The sequence below is a fragment of the Coturnix japonica genome, chromosome Z, assembly GCF_054131305.1.
Source record: "Coturnix japonica strain WE chromosome Z, WE-NBRP24, whole genome shotgun sequence".
NCBI classification, from domain to species: Eukaryota; Metazoa; Chordata; class Aves; order Galliformes; family Phasianidae; genus Coturnix; species Coturnix japonica.
In genome coordinates this window covers 40,885,516-40,905,718 of record NC_140702.1, presented here as the reverse complement: position 1 = coordinate 40,905,718, position 20,203 = coordinate 40,885,516, and the positions used below count along the sequence as shown (strand labels likewise).

At 39.2% G+C, this 20,203-nt stretch overlaps 1 protein-coding gene across 3 annotated transcripts in view; it reads left to right on the top strand.

Annotated features, from left to right (window-relative positions):
• Window positions 1–20,203, top strand: part of SMC5 (structural maintenance of chromosomes 5) — a 42,624-nt gene that overhangs the window by 4,639 nt on the left and 17,782 nt on the right. For 2 of the 3 annotated variants that reach the window (XM_015849143.2, XM_085528220.1), the window contains exons 4-15: window positions 2–164; window positions 811–945; window positions 1,959–2,099; window positions 4,321–4,482; window positions 8,025–8,096; window positions 9,010–9,265; window positions 10,044–10,198; window positions 13,514–13,627; window positions 15,042–15,136; window positions 15,761–15,893; window positions 17,345–17,518; window positions 17,638–17,807. In XM_015849143.2, the coding sequence (XP_015704629.2) occupies window positions 2–164; window positions 811–945; window positions 1,959–2,099; window positions 4,321–4,482; window positions 8,025–8,096; window positions 9,010–9,265; window positions 10,044–10,198; window positions 13,514–13,627; window positions 15,042–15,136; window positions 15,761–15,893; window positions 17,345–17,518; window positions 17,638–17,807 (1,770 nt within the window). The remainder of the gene's footprint in view (window position 1; window positions 165–810; window positions 946–1,958; window positions 2,100–4,320; window positions 4,483–8,024; window positions 8,097–9,009; window positions 9,266–10,043; window positions 10,199–13,513; window positions 13,628–15,041; window positions 15,137–15,760; window positions 15,894–17,344; window positions 17,519–17,637; window positions 17,808–20,203) is intronic. The other variant, XR_014939146.1, reaches the window with a different exon arrangement.

Here is a 20,203-nt window from a genome sequence, read left to right as displayed (position 1 = left end):
GGTTTAAAGTACCTGAGAATATCATTATCACACGTGAGATTCAAGTAGTGACCAACACATCAACGTGGCATATCAATAAGAAACTAGCAACCCTGAAAACAGTAGAGGAGCAGGTTGCAGCGTTAAATATCCAGGTGGACAATTTGTGCCAATTTCTTCCTCAGGTATGAAATACTTTGAAATATGGAGGGTGCATGGATTGTTATGTTTTCAGAGGGTTTTGTAGCTTCTTATTTCTTCATCACAGCATTTCAGCAATTTAGTGGCCAATCAAAAGGTGAAGGGGGCGGGGGGGCATCAGAATCCATGCTCAGGAAGGTTAGAGTTTCTTTGCAGATAGCTACGTTGTTCAGAGTTTCTGGGCAGACAGTTCTTCTCCTTTCCATTTCATAGAGATCTTTACAGATGGTAGTAAAGAACCTTGTCAGAACCTAGTCAGTCTTGCCTATTCATCTCTTCCAGGAGAAGTGTATTCAAGAATACAGATCAAAAAACATAAATTACCTGAAGTGAACTGTTCCATTCAGAATAAATGATAGCCAGTTGAAAATTGATGAGCTGCTGAAATAACAACTAATAGCTAAGGTTTAAACTTAAATTATGCCAGAACAGTTCAGAGAAAGCCATGCATGAAATCTTTTCAAGTGCAAAGGAAGATTAGGTTGTGTTTCTATCAGGTGGTTGTCCTATACTTTACTTGGACTATTGGTGAGAAGTAGTATTGCTGTGTTTAAATCCATTGTTACTGTTCTGTACTATTTCAACCATTGCTGTATTTGTGTTGTGATTTTGTTTGTTGTTATTTTGTAGGACAAAGTTGGAGAATTTGCAAAAATGAGTAAGATTGAATTACTTGAAGCCACTGAAAAATCCATTGGTCCTCCAGAAATGTATCAATTTCACTGTAAACTGAAAAACTTAAAAGAAAAAGAAAGAGAACTAGAGGTAAACTTGCATGTTGTATAGACAGACAGGAATGACTGTAGGGGGAGTCACATAAAAAATCTAATGTGAAGTCTTAGATATTTTTTTACAGGTTGTTGTTCATTTTCCGAGCCTATAGTTAAATTCATTTTACCCAGCAGTGCACATCTTCTTTCTCTCATTCACTCTCAAGCTGGCAAGCATTAAAGATACATGAAGGCAAGTATTCTGCACATGGAAGAGAGGGAATGCCTGCTGTGATGTCCTCATGATTTTTCTGGAGTCCTTGAATGACAGTAACTGCTTCCTGGACATACCTTTTATGCTGTTTAGGACCCATGAGCTGCGAAGATATATTCGTTTGTTTTAATCTTGCTTTCCATAATTTGTGGAAACTAAAAGAAAAGAATTAGCATGTGCTGTATGCAGCAAACTTGTCCTTTTGTTAGTGTGCAGAGTCTTTCCCTAGCACTCATCTGTGCTGTGAATTTCCCAGTTCTCAAGTTTTGTAATCTTAATGGAAATAATGTGTTTCCCAGCACTGAGAATGGCATCTTGGGAGCCATGTTCTGGGAAACGGCTGTTGTTGTTAGTACAGGTGATTCTCTTAATCCGTAGTTCCACTCCTAATGTTTATGCACACACATGTGCACTTCCATTCGTACACAGTACTTCAAAATACCAGTCTTAGTATTTCTGTTACAGATCTCCGCAAGATCTTTCTTAAGTATTTTTGCTGCTTGTGTTTAGCAGAATCAGCCTGTACGGATGACACTGGGAGACTTTTAAAAAATTTGCAAGGTTTTCTTCAGATTTAACTTAGATTTGTTTTCACAGGAAATATTTAGCGAACTTACTTGAAAAAGCTGGACAACTAGTCCGGTTGTATTGTTTCCCTACAATTACTGCTGTACTAAATTGTCCTCTGATGTTAAGTTTTGGCATAGTTAATGTTCAGGTGAGGCATAGATGACTTCTGTAATGTGTTTTCATGTAGTAGATACTGTAAAATATGTAAATGTGTGTTCTTACAGATTGTGTGCAAAGGCAAAGTTAACTCTTTGGAAAAAATGAAACAGAGGGCTGAACGATACAAACAAGATGTTGATAGATACCATGAATGCAAGCGCCATCTAGACCTAATTGATATGCTTGAGAGAAAAAGACCTTGGGTGGTAAGTTTTAATTTTCTACTCAGTGATTCTCTTATCTAACCTAAATTTCCTAATACAGCGATGCTAGAACTGTGCTGTGTTAAAGGACTTAGTGTTAAATAGGTTATAGCAACTTTCTTTAGGTGTTTTTCAAATACCTAGAAATAGGTATTGTGAAGAAGAAATTTTGACTGAATAGCCTGAATAGATTTTTTTTAATTAATCATGTATGCTTGCAATTAGATTAAATAACTAAGAGAAAGTGATGTCTGTGATAGATTCACACTGATGGGCAGTGAAGCTTGATCACACCATTCTCTCATTTCACCCCTTCCTCCTCAAAAGAGTTGAGATAAGGACAGAAATTGCTCTACAGGTACTGACAAAACAGACTCAGCATAAGCAGTTTTACATAATGTACTGCCTACTGCTAATAGTCTACAGCAGTGAGAAGCTAAAAGCAAACCAAAACTGGCTTTTCGTCCTCTCCTCTGAGTAGCACAGAGTGGGTGCTTGTAACTCTTCCTCTCTGCTGCTCCTCTGTAGGCACTCCCTTCCCCTGTTACGCATGGGGTCTGTCTCATGGAATGGCATCCTTCCCAAACTAATCCTCTGTGGGCTTCCCACAGGATGCAGCTCTCCAAGTGCTGCTCCAACATGGCTCCCTACTGTGGGGCCCACCCTTTAGGACTGTGCTGCAACACCATGAGTCCCCATGTACACATTCTTCCCTGACATCATGCTTTACCAAGTGTTCCTCTGCACGGGCTGCAGTTCCACACCCCCAGGGCTTGTTTCTTCTGGGGCTCTCCTTTTGCTGCAGCCTCCTTCAGGCCACACTCACTACTGCACTTTGGGCTCCTTTACGATTCTGCACCAGCCTGCAGAGGGACAGCCTGTTGCTCCTCTGTGGACTCCTGAGCTTCAGGAAACTTAATGCTCCATACCTGGTGTACCTCCTGCCTTTCTTGACCTTGGAGATTATATGTCTGTTTATTTCATAGTTTTTTACTCCTTTCCCCCAGCTGCTGTTGCGTGGTAGTCTTTGCCTTTCTTCAGTCTGCTCTCTCAGAAACACACCCAACTGTTGGTCATGGCTCAGCTCTGGCCGGTGGTGGGTCCTTTTTGGAGCAGCTGAAGCTGGCTCCCGTATAACATGGGGCAGTGCTGGGCCCTGCTCACAGAGGCCACAAGTACAGTCCCCACCTCCAAGACCTTGCCATGTAAATCCTATCCAGCGGTAGATAATGCTAAGCTAGTTCTTACAGATGGAGCTTGTATTCTGTTCTTTTTTGTTTTGATTCAAGGCTTAAAGTAATAAGGGCATATGCAGTGGACCAGGGGCTTTCTTCCACGCCTGTCAAATCTAGCATGCTTTTTCCCTCCTCTGTAATCCCCACTTGTATCTTCTTTTGCTCCTTTGAGTATCTCTTTCTTTCTTTAAACATGTAACAACCATTGGACCACATGTTTTTTTGCTTTTTTTCCTTTCTTTTCTCCAGATGATGTAAAAAAATAAAAATGTGAAAGAATAAACTGTTTCTAGTAATATCTCAACCGTAACTTCTTTCTCAGAATTCCCAGCTTCTTGGTAGTAGCATTTTTGATAACTGCACTGCTCTCCATTTCTTCTCTGGGGTGCTTCTCCAGTTGGACACCCTGTATATTGACTTCTTCGGTATTTGTAGTCAAAGGTGGAAAAATTTTGGGGCTTTTTGTTTGTTTTAATTTTTTTCTGTGTCTGCTCTGTGAAGTATTCTCCCTGTCTCTCTCTCTCTTTCCCCTGCCTTACTTGAGTTTAATGCAGTGTTACATGGTACTAGCCTCTCACCTGTCTAGCTCCATCCATTCTCCTAAAGTTTTCTGTGGTTATTTGCTTCTTAGGTTAAGAACTTCAGCCTAATTCATGCTCAAAACATAGGTAGGCTAAATAATTACTTTTTCTGCCTTGATCCTGGATGAATATAGTGGAAGATTTGTTTCAGGCAAATTCATAGTTTCTTCTGCTATTCTGTCACCTAAGAGCCATTAAATGTGCATGTTATTCATTGAAGACTAAATGTTCTCTGTATCTTTTGGTTATAGTGATCAATAACAGGAGGGTTACTAAAGTAGTCACCCTGGTAGTAGGTTCTGAATGAGGTATTTCTCTTAAAGCTTTTGTTCAATTACATAAAATGTTGAAGCATCATTGGAATGGAAGACAAAAGTCTTTAATTATGTTACTTGTAACTCCTCCAAGGAATATGAAACTGTTCGTCAGCAGCATGAGAGTGTAAAACAGAGGAGAGACCAGGCCAAGGAAGAACTGAAGAATCTGAAGGAAAAGCAATCTCCACTGGCAAAAAAAAATCAAGAGTATGAAGAATTTTCTAATAGTCTGAATATAAAGATCAGAAATACAGTAAGTATTGTAAGCTTTCAGTTAAAGTATTTAGATGTTCTTTGTTCAGCTTTGTAAAGTGTAAAACAGTAGCATCTTTCTTCCTAGTGTGCTGTGATGTGCTTTTGAAGGTATTGGTTCAGGCTTTTGCACATCTCTGTTCCGCTAAAGCAGCAAAGCATAAGGAATGCATTTCTTAACAAACCTTAAGCATCCACTCTGAAAGTCCACTCTTGGCATTACAAAAATAGGCACACTTTGTATTTTTCCTAAAGAATCTTCTGAGATATTGTGTTAACAACTTCCCTAAGTCAGATAACTAAATTAAATCTGAAGTGTGTTTTCATCTGATCTGTACTTTGCTCATGGATGCTCTTTGTATCTTCTGAAAATATGGCCGGATTGGTGGATAATTTAGGCTAAATTCAACCTTTCTGGTCTAACAGCTTTTCTCTAATGTTTAGCCTTTATTGCGTGAGTAGGGTATAATATTTTCAGTAGACAGTCTTCCATCAGTTGCAAATATTGTTATGCAGAGAAGAATTTAAGTGGTTGGTATGCCTGTGCTTTACAGCTGTGTCTGGTTTGTGGATAGCTGTTCTTTGTAGGGGTAAGAAAGTTATAATTTTTGTATGACAAATAGTAAGGTACTGTTATTCACAGCAGGACTTAACTATTAAGTACCCAGTCAGTCTGCAGATGTAATTGTATGTGTAGGCAGTAAAATGTTTTAATAGCTAACCCAAGTTAGCTAGAAATATGAGAATATTTGCTGCAATTAGCTATGTTTGAAGGTAACTGATCAGATCAAAGGACTTGCTGTGAAGACACCTGTGGCACCTGCTGTAATGAAACAGCATGTAGAGTCAGAGTCTGAAACTTCAGTGGCTTCTCACAGAAACGCGGAGTTGTGGTGTTTGAAGGGACTGCTGGGGATCATCTGTTCCAACTACCTGCTAAAGCAAGTTCCATACAGTGTGTTGCACAGAAAAGCATTCTGGTGGGTTTTGAATATCTCCAGAAAAAGAGACTCCCCCACCTTTCTGGGATGCTTGTTCCAGTGCTCTGTCACAGTCAAAGTACAAATGTTCTTCCTCATGTTTGTTTGAAACTTCCTGTTCTCACTGCTTCTCTCCCTGTCCCTGGGTACCACTGAAATGAACCTGGCCCCATTACTTGTCTCCTGCACTTTAGTTAATTGTAAGCACTGTCTTCTCCAGGCTGAAGTTACAGTTCTCTCAGGCTTTCCTTGTATGAAAGATGCTCCAGGCTCCTCATTACCTCTCTGTCTTTCTGCTGGACCCTCTAGAAGGTTGCTGTCTTTGTTGAACTGGGGAGTCCAGAACTGGATCCAGTACTGAAGGTGTGGCCTCACCAGGACAGAGTAGAGGGTGAAGATCACCTCCCTTGAGCCGCAGGCCATGCTCTTTGTAATGCGTGCTAGAATATAGTAAGCCTTTTTGGCTGCAAGGGCATGCTGCTTGATCATGGCCAACCTATTGTCCAGCTGGACCCTTAAATCCTTTGCAGAGCTTCTTTCTAGCAGGTCATATCAACCCCTAACCTGTACAGAGGCATGCAACCATTCCTCTTCAGGTGTAGGACTGTAGGAGTCTATACTTGCACTTGTTGAACCTCATCAGGGTTTTTTTGGTGGTGGTATGTGTGCTTCTTGTGGGATTTTTTGTTTGTAATTTTTCTTTGTTTTTTTATGAGTAAGTGCTCCTAGAGGAAACTGAACAGCTGGTAGCAGTGATTATTTTCATAACACTGTAAGGCTTACATTCTGTGAAGTGATAAGCTTTGTTTTCATGGTCTGCTTTTATCTTGCTATGTTTTAGTCATCAATATTTTTAATTAAATGTTATGCTGATACATAAGAATCTGTTTGAAACTAGAAGGAATTCTGCTACAAACCATTGCTGCCACAGTTCATAGAAATGATGGTCTCTTCTCAATTAGAAGTTAGGTTCTGTATCAGAAACCTATGACAAAATTGTGAGCCTTTTAGTTTTATCTTGAAGAGAGAATACTTTGTATAGGCTGTTTGCTGCAGAGCAGTATAAGCAAAGCTGGGGAGATGTGCTTCCTAGCTGACTTACACCCTTTAATGACTAGCTGTTTAGTCTAAACTCTAAATGTTTACAAGGCTAGCTTTATGCTAAAGTGGTATTATGTTTGGGTTTGGAGAATAAATTACATGTGTTTTTGTTTTACAGTATTCTAGAAACAGAAAGGTTGCAAAGGAGAGAAGTGACATTTGAAGTACACAACTTATAGTGGTCTTACTGAGATGTTCTTATACTGCTTTCCAGTGCTTACTTTCCAATATTTTGACAGTGATGTAGTATTGTATGTGTCATTATGATACAACATTTCCAAAATGGGAATTTTTTGCCTGATGTTAAATGAAGCCACCCAAGTCTAATTTGGATGATTAGTATGTCATCTTCAGAGCCCCTGTAGAGTACAAGATTGTACAGACAAACTAAAGAGAGGTTTCATTTAACTGTGTATCTTCTTATGATATTGTTTGGATAAGAAATACCCTTGAGATAAATAGTTGCCCACTAATGTAGGTAGACTTTTAATAGTTTTTGACATTATTAGATGTTATGTTATACACTCATACTTCTTGGACTCTGCGCCGGTAGGCCTTCCTTGTGTGCTGAAACTCCCACATACCCTTTTTGATTGTTTGTGGAATGAAGTTCTTAGGAAGCATGGTCTTTGCTGCCTATGCTATTAGAAGGTAACTTTGGTATTTCACAGTGCCAGGAGAGAGATTCAGATTAGTCATTAGGAAAGATTTCTTTGTCATGAGAATGGTCAGACATTAGAATGGGCTTCCTAAAGTGGCAGTTGATGCCCCAGGCCTGTCACTATTCAATGAATATTGAATAGTTTGAATATTGCCCTCATTAACTTGCTTTAACTTCTGCTTAGCGCTGAAGTTGTAAGGCACTTGTACTTGACCATATTTGCGGGTTCCTTATAACTGTCTTGTCCTGTCCATTAGTCAGCAATTTGTATGCTTGGCTTTGAAGGATACATCATTAGCATGGTGTGCTTCAGAGTCAGGATAACTTTGGCAAACTGCTTTGGCTGTCCTGAGCTTATAATTGAAGCTTTTCCAACCCTTTTTAAGATTTGGTCCAAAGTATAAACTTTACTTGATAAAGTTGATTTAGAAAACGAGTCCAGTTCTTGCAGTTTAAGGATGTGAATGTTACAGTTTTTAAGTCAGAGGTGGAATTTTTGTAGGTTAAGAGGCTTCTTCTGTCACACCTGAATTTGTAGATCATAGCTGATTCTGCATAGTTATGAACACATTATATGCCAATACTCAGTTCTGTACAAATTGCTGAAAGTGCAGGTGTTTTGGATACAGGTGAGGGTAAGAAACTGGTGAGTTTGCGTTTCTCAGTAATATACGTTCACTTACAGCTCTGTTTTCAAAAATGAATTTAAAAAAATGTTAAAAAAGAAACGATTGTATTTGTACATATTCAAGTGTTTATTCTATGTTTTATTACTGTCTAATCTAAATATCTTATATGCAGGCTGATGAAATCAAAGATGTTTCTCAAAAATGTAAAACAAAGCAAGATGCACTGGAGGTGAAAGATAAGCAAGTAAGATCCTTGATGTTTATCACCTTAATTTTGGTGTTTTTTTTGCTTATTTATCAATCCATTACTGGCTGTGGTACATGCTGCATTCAGGTAGAACGCTGGTCCTTAAGTATGGCAGTAAAACACGTATTTTTTCTGCTTTCTTGTCAGCAGTAAGAGAAATCTATCTGCAAATGTTTGTATGCTTCTTGCCCTCCAGTACAGGATGAATCTTTGTATCTTCTAAGCAGAGAAGAAATCTTCTGAGACAGGCCCATAGTCAAGTGGTTGTAACTATTAAACAGGTTTATATTACTAAAATCAGTTACTTCAACCTAAAAGCTTTTCAGAATGGATGTGTGTATGTCTATGCATTATTGGTTATTCTTGAGAAGCTACAGCGTCTGTCATACAGTAGTGCATACAGCATTAAACAGTCCCTCAAATTTACATTGTGAGAGTCTAGGGTTATTCTGTCTGTTAACTAAATACATTCAGTATTTTCATAAAAGAGGAAGCAAAAATCTTTTTTAAAGGGGAATTACTGTTCTTCATCTGAGTGCTCAGACATCAACTGTGTAGTTCAAGTTGCATATTGTAATTTGCGCTGTAGGCTTTATGCCACCTAGGCTAACTTTCAGATGTGTTAAGGAAGGTGTTATACTCTAAACTTCCACTTGTGTAGAATTAAAGGGACTTAAAAATTATTAAGTTTTTATTTTAGCTTTTCTCAAGTATTTCCATATATTAACAAATCTTACCAGCTTTTAAACTGCCATACATCTATTGGAACTAGAATGTATTCTTACAGTTTAAATGTGTGGTTACTTCTGCATTTTGTAACTGTCTCACTGGTAGACAAGTTATTTGTTATACTACTTGTCATATTTGTATACGGAATTCCCTGAATGTTGAAAATATTCAAAATTCTTAGATTTCAGATATTAATCAAGCTCTCAGAATGAAGAAAGATGAAGAAATGGACAGAAAAAAGAAAATACAAAGTGCTTATAAGATGATAGATGAATGGAACTATGAGCTTAATACAGTGACAGAATGTGAGAATCTTCAGCCACAGATAGATGCTGTTAATAATGAGCTGAAACATGTACAAGAAGAAAGGGCAAATATTGACAGTGATATTGGGGATGTAACAACAGAGAAAAGAAACCAAGAGAGGGAGAATGAAAGTAAGTTACATGCCTTTATATTTTTGTTGATGTATTTTAGGTATTTTAGAGGCTATTTTTACATCTGCTTGTTGTTCTGCTATAGTAATTTGAGACATTACACCAAGCTCTTGTTGTAGAACACATTGCACGAGTAGTCCTCTACTCGTAAAAAAGTAACAGAAGCAGAAGGTGGTGAAGGATCTTGAGGGCAAGATGTAAGAAGAGTCACAAAAATCACTTGATATGTTCAGCCCAGAGAAGAGGAGTCTGAGGGGAGGCCTTTTAGCAGCTTCCTCACATGGGAGTTTGAGGGGCATACACTGATTTCTTCTCTCTGCTGACAGTGACAGGACCCAAGGGAATGGCATGGAACACTATCGTGAGAGGGTCACAGCAGGGTATTAGAAGAAGGTTCTTAACAATAGAGTTATCAGGCACTGCAGGGAAGTGGTTATGGCACTGAACCTACGGGAGTTTGAGAAGCATTTGGACAGTGCAGTCAGGCATAAGGTTTGAATTGTGTGTGGTCCTGTGTGGAGCAGGAACTGAACTCCTGTGTTCTTGAAGTAAATGGTGTGCTACTACACATTTCCTTATGCTTTGGAGAAGTCGCTTTATTCTAGGATGTAAACTGAGTAGTTCTTCAGATTCCTTTAGAATAATTGGGAAGATAAACTTTTATTTCTCATGATTTCCTAACTGCCTTACCGTTGTAGTAACACAGTAAGTACTGGATAAGACTAATTGTAACGTGTACTTGCTATGAACTCTGTTTAAGAACTGCTTTAAATTACAGGAATAAATGATCGCATTGGACAACTTAATAACATAATTAAAATTAAGGAAGAGGCTCTTCAAGGGAGATTCCAAGACACACACTCTGCTCTTTTGTGGCTAAGAAAGAACAAACACAAGTTCAAAAAAGAAGTTTGCGAACCGATGATGCTTACAGTAAGAAAATTTGTGTATTTTACCTAACTATTCACATTTAATTTCTATAATTTCTATTTATTTATACTGGCAAGCCTTTAAGAATGACTTCAGAACTTTCAAAATGCCTTAAAGTTAGTGCCAGTTACATGCAGTATACATTAGTATTATGAACTACTTGTGTTTTTCATTCTGCAATGTAATAATACTCAACTTTTGAGTAGAATTAGTTGATTCCCTTCCTCCCCACCACAGTAGGAAGTCTTCTTCTAAGATGCCCATTGCAGATTTCTTCTAACATACATCCAGATAGTTAGGTTTCATTGTCTTCTTGAAAGCGTAGTAGTAGTAGTCTTATAGAGCAACATGCTCAGCAAATGCTGAAATGTAACATCTCACTCCTAAGGCGTTTATATTGTGTTGCAAAACCAGCTGCAAACCGAGGAAGTACTTAATCTATTCCTTGTCTAGTGTTTTGTTTTGACAGATGTTGTGTTAGATAATAGAAGGACTAAGTTTGAAAGAGCCTAATGATTTTCTTCTGCATTCTTTCACCTGCTTATCAGCAATCTTGAATTTCTTGAAATGTCAAGATGAAGAACCCCAGTGTGCTCTTCATCTCTGTTTCTGAACTCCATACTCATTTTAGTAGTGTACTGGTACAGTTTGAATGTATTGAATGTTGAATATTTATATGCCAGTTCTTCTGCTTTATGTATGCAGTAGAGCTGTCCAAAGTGGTTTTTATTTAGTAGAAAAAAAGAAAAATCACAGGAATTCCCTCTACCAGGTCGTCTAATCCTTTCAATAAGATCATGTCAAGTTATTTTTGCAAATAATGTGATTACATGGCTTTTACTTTTACTTTAAGGTCTTATTAACCTGCTTAGCATCCATTCATGTCTGAACTTGTGTCCCGTGTTACAGTATAGTCTCATTTACCTATATAGTCTAGTTTTGCATAGCTGGTAAGTTTGCCCAGCCTTTGGTCATATTGAGATTATTAAGTTGCGTGTTTTTTTGTAATTAGGTCATTAACTTATTTAATTATGTAATTCTGTGTAATTTTGTCATTGTTTACCACAGATTTAATGTCTAAATGCTCATGAGTTAGTGCAGAATTATGATATTAACATTTCATTAATTTGTAAAAAGCTTCCCTATCTGCTGTTGGGCACCTACAGAGATGGGGTGTCCACAACTTCTCTGTGGGCAGCCTGTTTCAGGGCCTCACCACTTCCTTCTAACATCTAACCTAAAATGTCCTTTCTTCTAGTTTAAAATTGTTTTATTTTGTCCCGTCACTATCAGACCATATGAAATGTCATTCTCTCTATTTTATAACGTTGCTTTTGGTCAAAAGCTGGATGGTCCCAGTAAGGTATCCCTGGAGGCTTCTCCATCTCCAGGCTGAACAAACCCAGATACCTCAGCTTTTCTTAGTAGGAGAGGTGATCCAGCTTTCTGATCATGTTTGTGTTCTTCCTCTGGACCTGTTCCACAAACTCCACATCTGCCTTGTGCTGGGGACCCCACACCAGGGAATGCTGCTCTGGGTGGAGCCTTGTGAGAGCAGAACAGAGGGGAGAATCACCTCTCTTGCACTGCTGGCCACCCCTCCTTTGATTCACCCAAGTTGGTCTTCGGGGCTGCAGGTACACACTACTGGCTCATGTCCGGCTTTTTGTCTGCCGGAAGCCCCAGGTCATTCTCTGTAGGGCTGCTTTCAGTGAGTTCTTTTCCTAGAGGGGGAGGAATCTTGCTCTGCCAACCCCACCTAGAGGTTCATATATGTGAGAGACATGGGAAGTCTGATTGCCAATGAAGATCAAGGCAAATAACTTGAGTACCTTAGCCTTTGTCCATGCCCGCTGCAGGTAATTCTCCCTTCTCACACATCAGAGAAGGTACACTCTCCTTGGACTGCCTCTTCTGACCAACATACTCATAGAACCCCTTTTTATTATTTTTCACATCTTTTGCCAAGTTCAATTTAGTCTGTGCCTTGGCTTTCCTAATCCTATCTCTACATGTCTGGACCACATCCTTCTGTTCTCTTCAGGCTGCTTATCCATGCTTATTCTGCCTGTACATTTCCTTCGTATCCCTCAGTTTAACCAGCAGCTCTTTGGTCAGTTGGCTTTCTGCCTCCCTTACTTGATTTCTTATGTCGGGGTATGAAAAGTTCTTGTGCTGTCAAAAAGGTGTCCTTAAGTATTTGCCAGCTGTTCTGTTCCTTTGTCCCTGATGAGTTTCCCAGGGTATAATTCCTTAAGCAGGTGGAATTCTGCTTTTCTGAGTTCCAGGGTCCTTTGCTAGGCCTGTGATTCATAGAATCATATTGTTTAACTTGAAAGGGACCCCTAAAGGGTCTTCAAATGAAGGGTCCAACTCCCTCACATTAAATAGAGATATCTACAGCTTGATCAAGTTGCTGAAAACCTGGTCCAGTCTGACCTTTGGAATGTCTCCACCTCACAGAATCACCAATGCTGGAAAAGACCTTCTAGATCATCTCATCCAACCGTTGACCTACCATCCTTCCCCAGTAAACCTTGTCCTTAGTACCACATATGAATGTTTCTTGAACACCATCAACCACATTTCCTGGGCAGGCTGTTCCAGCACCTCTCCACTCTTTCAGAGAAGAAATTTTTCCTAATATCCAACCCTAACCTCCTCTGGTGCAGCTTTAGGCCATTCTCTGTAGTCCTGTCACTAGTTATGCAGGAGAACAGACTGACCTCCTGCTTGCCACAACCTCCTTTCAGATAGTTGTAGAGAACAATAAGGTCTCCCCAAGCCTCCTCCAGACTAAACAATCCCAGTTCCCTCAGCCGTTCCTTATAAGACTTGTTCTCCAGACCTCTCTCCAGCTTTGTTGCCCTTTTCTGGACACACTCCAGGGCCTGGATGTCTTTCTTGTAGTGAGGGGCCTGAAACAGAGCACAGTACTTGATGTGTCCTCACTAGAGCTGAATAGAGAGGGATGACCACTATTTCTGATACAAGTCAGGATGCCATTGGCCTTCTTGGTCACCTGAGCACAGGCTTTCTGGACACCATGCCTACATAGCCTAGCAGTATCCTTATTATCTTCCCAGATTACCCACTCCTTCTTCCGCTGCCTGTGCATTTGGTTAGTTTAGATTCCCTCCAGAGGGAACTGGCTGCATAAAGATGGGGAATATGCCTTAGAAAACATTTAAATGTTGAATGTATTTTCATTAACGATTATTATCATTGGATATCATCTGACTGTGGGGTGCCGGGAAAGGATTGTTAATTGTGTTAAAACAGTCTCATTATCACCTTTCCTTTTTTTCATATGAGCAGATCAATGTCAAAGACAATAAGCATGCCAAATATATTGAAAATCACATTTCGACCAATGACATGAAGGCTTTCGTTTTTGAGAGTCAAGAAGATATGGAACTATTTCTTTTGGAGGCAAGTAGGCATTAATTTTGAAAACTGATGAAATATTGATTTAGGAGCCATATACTTTGGAGTCTACTGCAGTTTTAGTTGTAGCTGCATAAAGGAGCAATCTATTTTTTTTCATTTGATGCACCCTTAAAGGCATCTGGACACTTCAGCTAGTCTGGAGTGTGGTGAAAGGAGAGGCACAGGACTCCACCTGTGTTTCCCAGCATTATTAAAATCAGGATCTGGAGTCTTTAACTGAAAATATGTCAGCTTTCCTGTGTGTTTGTACCATGTTGGCTAGTAAAATCCATTTACTTTTGCTGCTGGTTGCAGCATTCTCTTCAATTAGGATTCTTTTTCAACAGACTTCTGTCTGGAAACTGTCAAAGCATTATGTAAACTTCATTTGGTTAGACTCTTCTCAAATTAATTATTTGGTTAGATCAGCAGAGAAGCTTAAACAGAGTGCTCAGACTTCTGTCTAGAGTAAGTAATAATTAATATTTTTCAAAGCCTAGACCAGGTGGAGGATTGCAGGAATATTATGAAAATATTTCTTGTTAGAAAAAGCTTTTGTATTCTTTGATAAGGCTATAATCATTGAGGAGGGGGGAAAAGAACTGAGTACAAGGAAATGGCAAGAGCAGAAAGCTGCTTATGCAGTACCAAGGATTTCCAGTGCCTACTGACTAAATGGGTCTTTCTTGAGAAGGCAGTAGTCCAAGTAACAAATCGGGCTAATTATTTTCCTAATGCTGCTCATTCCTGAAGCCATTGGGAAATTGCTCCCACTGGGAGCCAGACGAAATAGGAAGAAGCCACAGGACAGGACATTAACTATCATAGTGCTTCCCTGGTGCTTTCCTTGGAGTAGTTTGATTAATGGCAAATGATTTAGCAATTTTTGAAGACCTGTACGTCCTTCTCAGAAGCTAGTCATTTTTATATAAGTGAGTGGTTGTTTGAGGTTCTGGGTTGCTTTAACCAGATGAGCTGGTCTTTCATGTGTGTACTCAGTCTTCTCTGTCCCATTAAGATTAGAGCCTTTTTACAGCCTCAAGCCAGTGATCTGCAATCCATTGTCTGTGCAAAATGGATTCCAAGAGAAGGCTTCTTATTACATCTCTACAGACTAGCACCTAGCTTAGTTATTAAAATGGAGCACCTGGGTCTAAATTTGAACACGTCTATTATTACTAATGCCCAGTATTTCTGTGCAGAAAGGTAAACTTTTGGAGATCTCAGTCCTGCCTGACCAAGAGTAGATTTTTGTGGGTTCTTCCATACATTAAACCAGTTTAAAATAAGTTAGTTAGCTTAAAATAAGTCAGTTTAACTAGTTTAAATTTAGTAAAATCCTTTTCAGAATAATACGTGGTCTTTGTATAGTATTTTTTTCTGTTCTTTTTAACCAAATAATATAATCTGTATTTAGTTACGTGATCGTCAGAAATTAAGAGTGAATGCTGTGTGTGCACCTGATAAATCGTGTGCTGAAACCCTGCCTTCAAGACCTATTGAAGAATTACAGTACGTATTAGATTACATTGATTGGAAACATTACTAAATGTAATGTTTCCACATCTTTGCCATGTATTACCCTCTCTTGTGAAGAAAGACTGAGGAGGGTTGGCTTGTTCAGCCAAGTTTTGGGGAGACCTTATTGTAGGCTGTATTCAGTCTCTGTTGCAGCCTTCATTCAGTGTATAAAGAGAGCTTATAAAAAGATGGAGAATGACTTCTTAGACTGTCTGATAGTAATAGGACAAAGGGGAACAGCTTTAAACTAAAAGAAGGAAGATTTAGGTTAGATGTTATGCAGAAAATCTTTAGTGAAGGCTGTGGAGCAGGTAGCCTAGAAAATCTGTGGATGGCCTCATTCCTGGAGGTGTTCAAGGCCATCTTGGGTGAGGTCCTAAGCAGCCTGATGTGGCAGATGGCCCCACCCAAGATGATGTAGTTGGAAATGGGTGATCATTAATGACCCGTCCAACTGAAGCCATTCTACAGTTCAGTAATACTGGTATTTTCCATACAAATCAAATTCTTATCAATTCAGTTAAGGATTAGTGGGACTTTTCTGACCCATTACTGACTTCACCTTACTTGTCTTCCAGATTTTGTGATGCTTGCTTTTTTTTTTCTCCTCTTCAGCCGATATGGATTTTTCTCATATTTACGAGAGTTGTTTGATGCTCCTGTTCCTGTGATGAGCTATCTTTGCTTCCAGTATCATGTTCATGAAGTCCCTGTGGGAACAGAGAAGACCAGAAACATGATTGAAAGGGTGAGAAGTACCGAATAGCACAAAAACCCCTGTCGACTATAGATTTACTTCTGAAATTCTCTGGCAAGACAGTGTGGAGAGAACAGAAAAAATGGATTTTCTTTCTATTTGGTGTTCAGAAGTGAGAACAGTTTGTGATATAGAAACATGCTGCAAGACTTTGTAACGAATCCGGTCAACTTAAGACAGTATTTCACAGAAAGTTAGATGAGTTTCACTTGTGTCTTGTTCAAGTCACCCTGCCCCATTAAATGTTTAATGTAATGATTATGAAGCTGCTTCATAATTTTTCTACATCAGATGTTCAGACTGTGGCCACTGTTGCTTTATAATTTCAGTTAAAATTGATACAGTGAATATCATAAAAAGCTTTTGGATGCTTAGATACAGGCTAAGAGTTCCCACTGAAAGTCTTTTCCCTAGCTTGCTCTTTCATGTAGTCTTCCAAGCTCATCATGGTGGATTATACTGGGAAACATACAGGACTGTTTCCAGCTTTAGTCCTTACTCACTTACCTGTTCGTACTTGATATCTGTTTTATACTTCTTACAAAGAATGAGCTCTGCATGCTGAAGAGCAGTTCTATGAGCTGAGAACAGTAAGAGTTGCATTTTTGAGAATGCAGTTTTGTTTTTTTTAAATGAATAGCAAATATGTTTTCATTAGAATAGCTGTTGTTCCTACTTCTTTCTGTTTCTCATGCTTTGAGAGTGAGGAAGAATGTAAAATTGTGGAGGGACTTAAGTGAAAACCTTTTCACTTAATGCTTTTTCTGAGCATTGCTTATTTGTTTTTTTAGAATGGCAGTTCATCCATCTTTCTGTTTATTGCCTGATGAAGCAGATACCTGTATTATAGGTCTGTGAATTACATTTTATAGGCTGTTCAGATTTACTCTGTAGATTCTTTGTCCTTTCCAGAGCTCCGTGTACAGTGAATAAGAAAATCATTGATAAGATAAGCCAGTGTTCATAATGTGTTGTGCTTGGCATTTTCTGTCAAGCTGTGGGAAGTTCTTTCTGTTTTTATTCCTTTTTATCTGAGACATCTGAAACAAAATCAAGTTTTATTTTAAAAGCAGACCATTTTTTCTATTTTTAATAGAGTTGAGCATATAGAAAAGGTATTACAACAGAAGTGTTGTCCACTGTGGTGTGGCTGCAAAGCAAAAGGAACAATTTTCCATGTCCTGGAACCAAATAAACAGTGTTTCAGGCGCTTTTTTATGTAGTCTGGAGAAAGGAGGGGAAAAAAAAAGGTAAAAGGTAGTGGTCAGATTTATTTTATGATAATGGCTTGTTAATGAAAAGTTTTCTAACAATCCAGAATTCTTCATGAGTCAGTCTTCTTTACTTTAGATTTTAGCTGGTTTATTCCTCACTCTGAAAAGCATTGCCTTAGATAACACTTCAATGTGATTGTGGGTTGTTTTTGTTTTTGTTTTTTTTAGGTCATAAAAGAGACTAAACTTAAGCAAATTTACACAGCAGAAGAAAAATATGCTATTAGAATATCCATGTATACAAAATCAACCATCTCTGTTAACACGTCTCTGAGGCCAGCCCAGTTTCTCAATTATTCTGTGGATACAGATGAAAGAAGGCAGCTAGAAAAACAGCAGCAGGTAGGAATTTACTTTTGTTATCCATATCAGCTACTGTTTGGTGGCATACTTAATCAGCTTGCATGTACCTGTGTGGTGGATTTATGGTAAGAATGCTTATGTGTTTTCTCTTATTTCAGAATATCAAGCAGGTATTACAGTCATTAGATAAGCAATTAATAACGTTGTGTGAGAGACAGAAGCATCTGGAATGCAGAGACAATGAGCTAAGGCAACAGAAGAAGGAGCTTTTGGAGAGAGGAAGCAGAAGGAAACAGCTGGAATCAAAAATTGCTGTGAAGTATGATAGGTAGGAAACAATCCTATATCTGAAATAGGAACAATTTTAATAGGAAGCCAGTATATGCTTGTTATTATATAATGTGCTTTTAACCTGAAAAAGTAAGCAGTATGTGAGTGTCAGATATAGGTAGAACAAGAGATGAAGATAGTAGTAGTTAAAATGCCATATAACAATATCCTGATACTTTCCTTTAATAGTATTATAGGATTCCAGTGAGAAATCATTGCACTGATTTACTCAGATATGACCAGAGCCTTCTGTCTTGTTAACACTCGTCTCGGCGCACAAGGAATCTTGGTAGTGGTTTGAAGGTCAAAGGCAGCTTTGATTACATTTACTGGATGGTGGAGTTCAGGATCCTTAGGGGAGCAAAGATGGCAAATAGCAAGTTCACTACACTGTACTTTGAGAAAGCAGACTTGGCCTTTTCAGAATCTACTTGGTAGCGTCTATGGAATAAGGCACTGAAGGGCTGAAAAGGGGCCCAAGAAACCTGACTAATATGCAAGGATCACCTACCAAGAATGTACATCCCAGCAAAGAAGACAGGACATGAGATCTGTGTGGATGAAGAAGCTACTGGCAAAACTCAAGCATGTGTCTTGTTCCAAAACTAATGCCTCCTGTTAATTTTGCTGGAAACTACAGCAGATAAAAGAAGCACAACATTCTCGAATAGAGCAAATTCTCAGCTACAAAGCACTGTTTTCCAGCATACCACCATTAGCTGTACATCTTTGCCAGCAGTGCACAAGAGCCTGCATGCTGTGTTCATAAAAGAATGTGCATGGCTGTCTGAAATGTGCCTTGTCTTTCATGTCGTTGTTGCCACTGCTGGAACACACCATTCACTACCTCCCTGTGCCAACATCCACTGCACCAGTGAATGTTAGTGGGTGCCGTTTTTTCACCGTGGAGGAATTCAGTTCTATCTCTTTGCTTCATTCACACTTCCACATCAGATACCTTTTTGTCAGATTGCCCCACTTACTGCTGCACTCTGTCACATGGCAACAAAATGTAGTGGATTGATGGGGAGGGTTTTCAACCTCCACTGGAATGCCAGCAATATCTGCCTTTGATGCTATAGCCCAGCAGTAATAAAATAGGATGCATTCTTTCTGGAGCAGCCCTCGTACAAAAAGGAAATATGCAGAGAGTGGTAGTAAGGATGGGTAACCTAGGAAGAATATAGCGATACTTTATGAGCATATGAGAAAGCAATTAGGAATGCTGAGGCTTGGATAGAATTGGTTGTGGCTAGAATCAAAGTGCAAAGTAAAGGCTTTTACGAGTATGTTAGACAACAATATGACATGGGCCCACTGCTGAATGAAATGGGAGTCCTAGGTACCTGGTAGAGTGTAAGGCTGAGGTACTGAATGCCTTCTTTGCTTCAGTCTTTGCTAGCATGATTGGCCTTCAGGAATCTCAGGTCTCAGAGATCAGAGTGAAAGTCTGGAGAAAGGAAAAGGCACACTTGGTGAAAGAGAATCAGGTCAGGGAATAGGTGAGCTTCCAGTTAGCTTTGGTCCTCTCCGGATTCCCAAGATTCTTGACAAATGGTTGAGAGAAGTCTCACAGTGACGTTGATGGTCCCTCTGAGTACCCTGGGATGGATACACTTGGGTCCCGTGAACTTACATGCATCAAAATGGACCAGCAAGCCTTGCTTGAGTCTGGAGCTGACTGGGAAGATTGATCATTACCACAGCCACGGTCCTTTGTGTTGGTGTACTTGGGTAACTGAAGCTCATCATCAGTGTTGAAGACAGAGGCAAAGAAGGCATTACATTTCTCTGCTTGCCTGCATAGCTCTTGTGTTACTGTTGGTGCATTAATCTGAAAAAGGTGTTTAAAAAACACCAACCTGGCTATAGGGCTGTAGAGATGTTCCTGGCAGACCAGAGCCAACCAGCCACAGTGGCCAGGTAGCTGTGCAGTGCTATCCTTAAGACTGGATGTGAGCTTAGCCTCAAAGCCAGCTGTTGATCTCAGGTTTCTTACATATGGACATACAGGTAGATTTATTGTCGTGTTCAACTGGAACACAGAACGCTGCTTGAGGGCAGAAGGTAGATCCTCCAACTGAACAAATACTGATTAAATTGTTGACGGGCAAGGATTTTACATAATTTCTTGTATAACGTGGATACCCTTCACTGTAGATGCAAATGAGTTAAATAACACCTTGCATTGAATATAACTTCTTAAATATTTGTGTTTCTAGTTGAAGTGATTACCTCAATAAAAGTGTATGTAATTTTAAAGGTAGGTTGCAAGAATCATTAAGTTTGCAGAAGGAACTTGAGGTGATCTGTGGTCAGTATTCTTAGTGCATGGTTGGTGCTGAAGACTGCCCTTTCAGGACTGAAAACATTTGTGAAGACTGTACAAGCTCT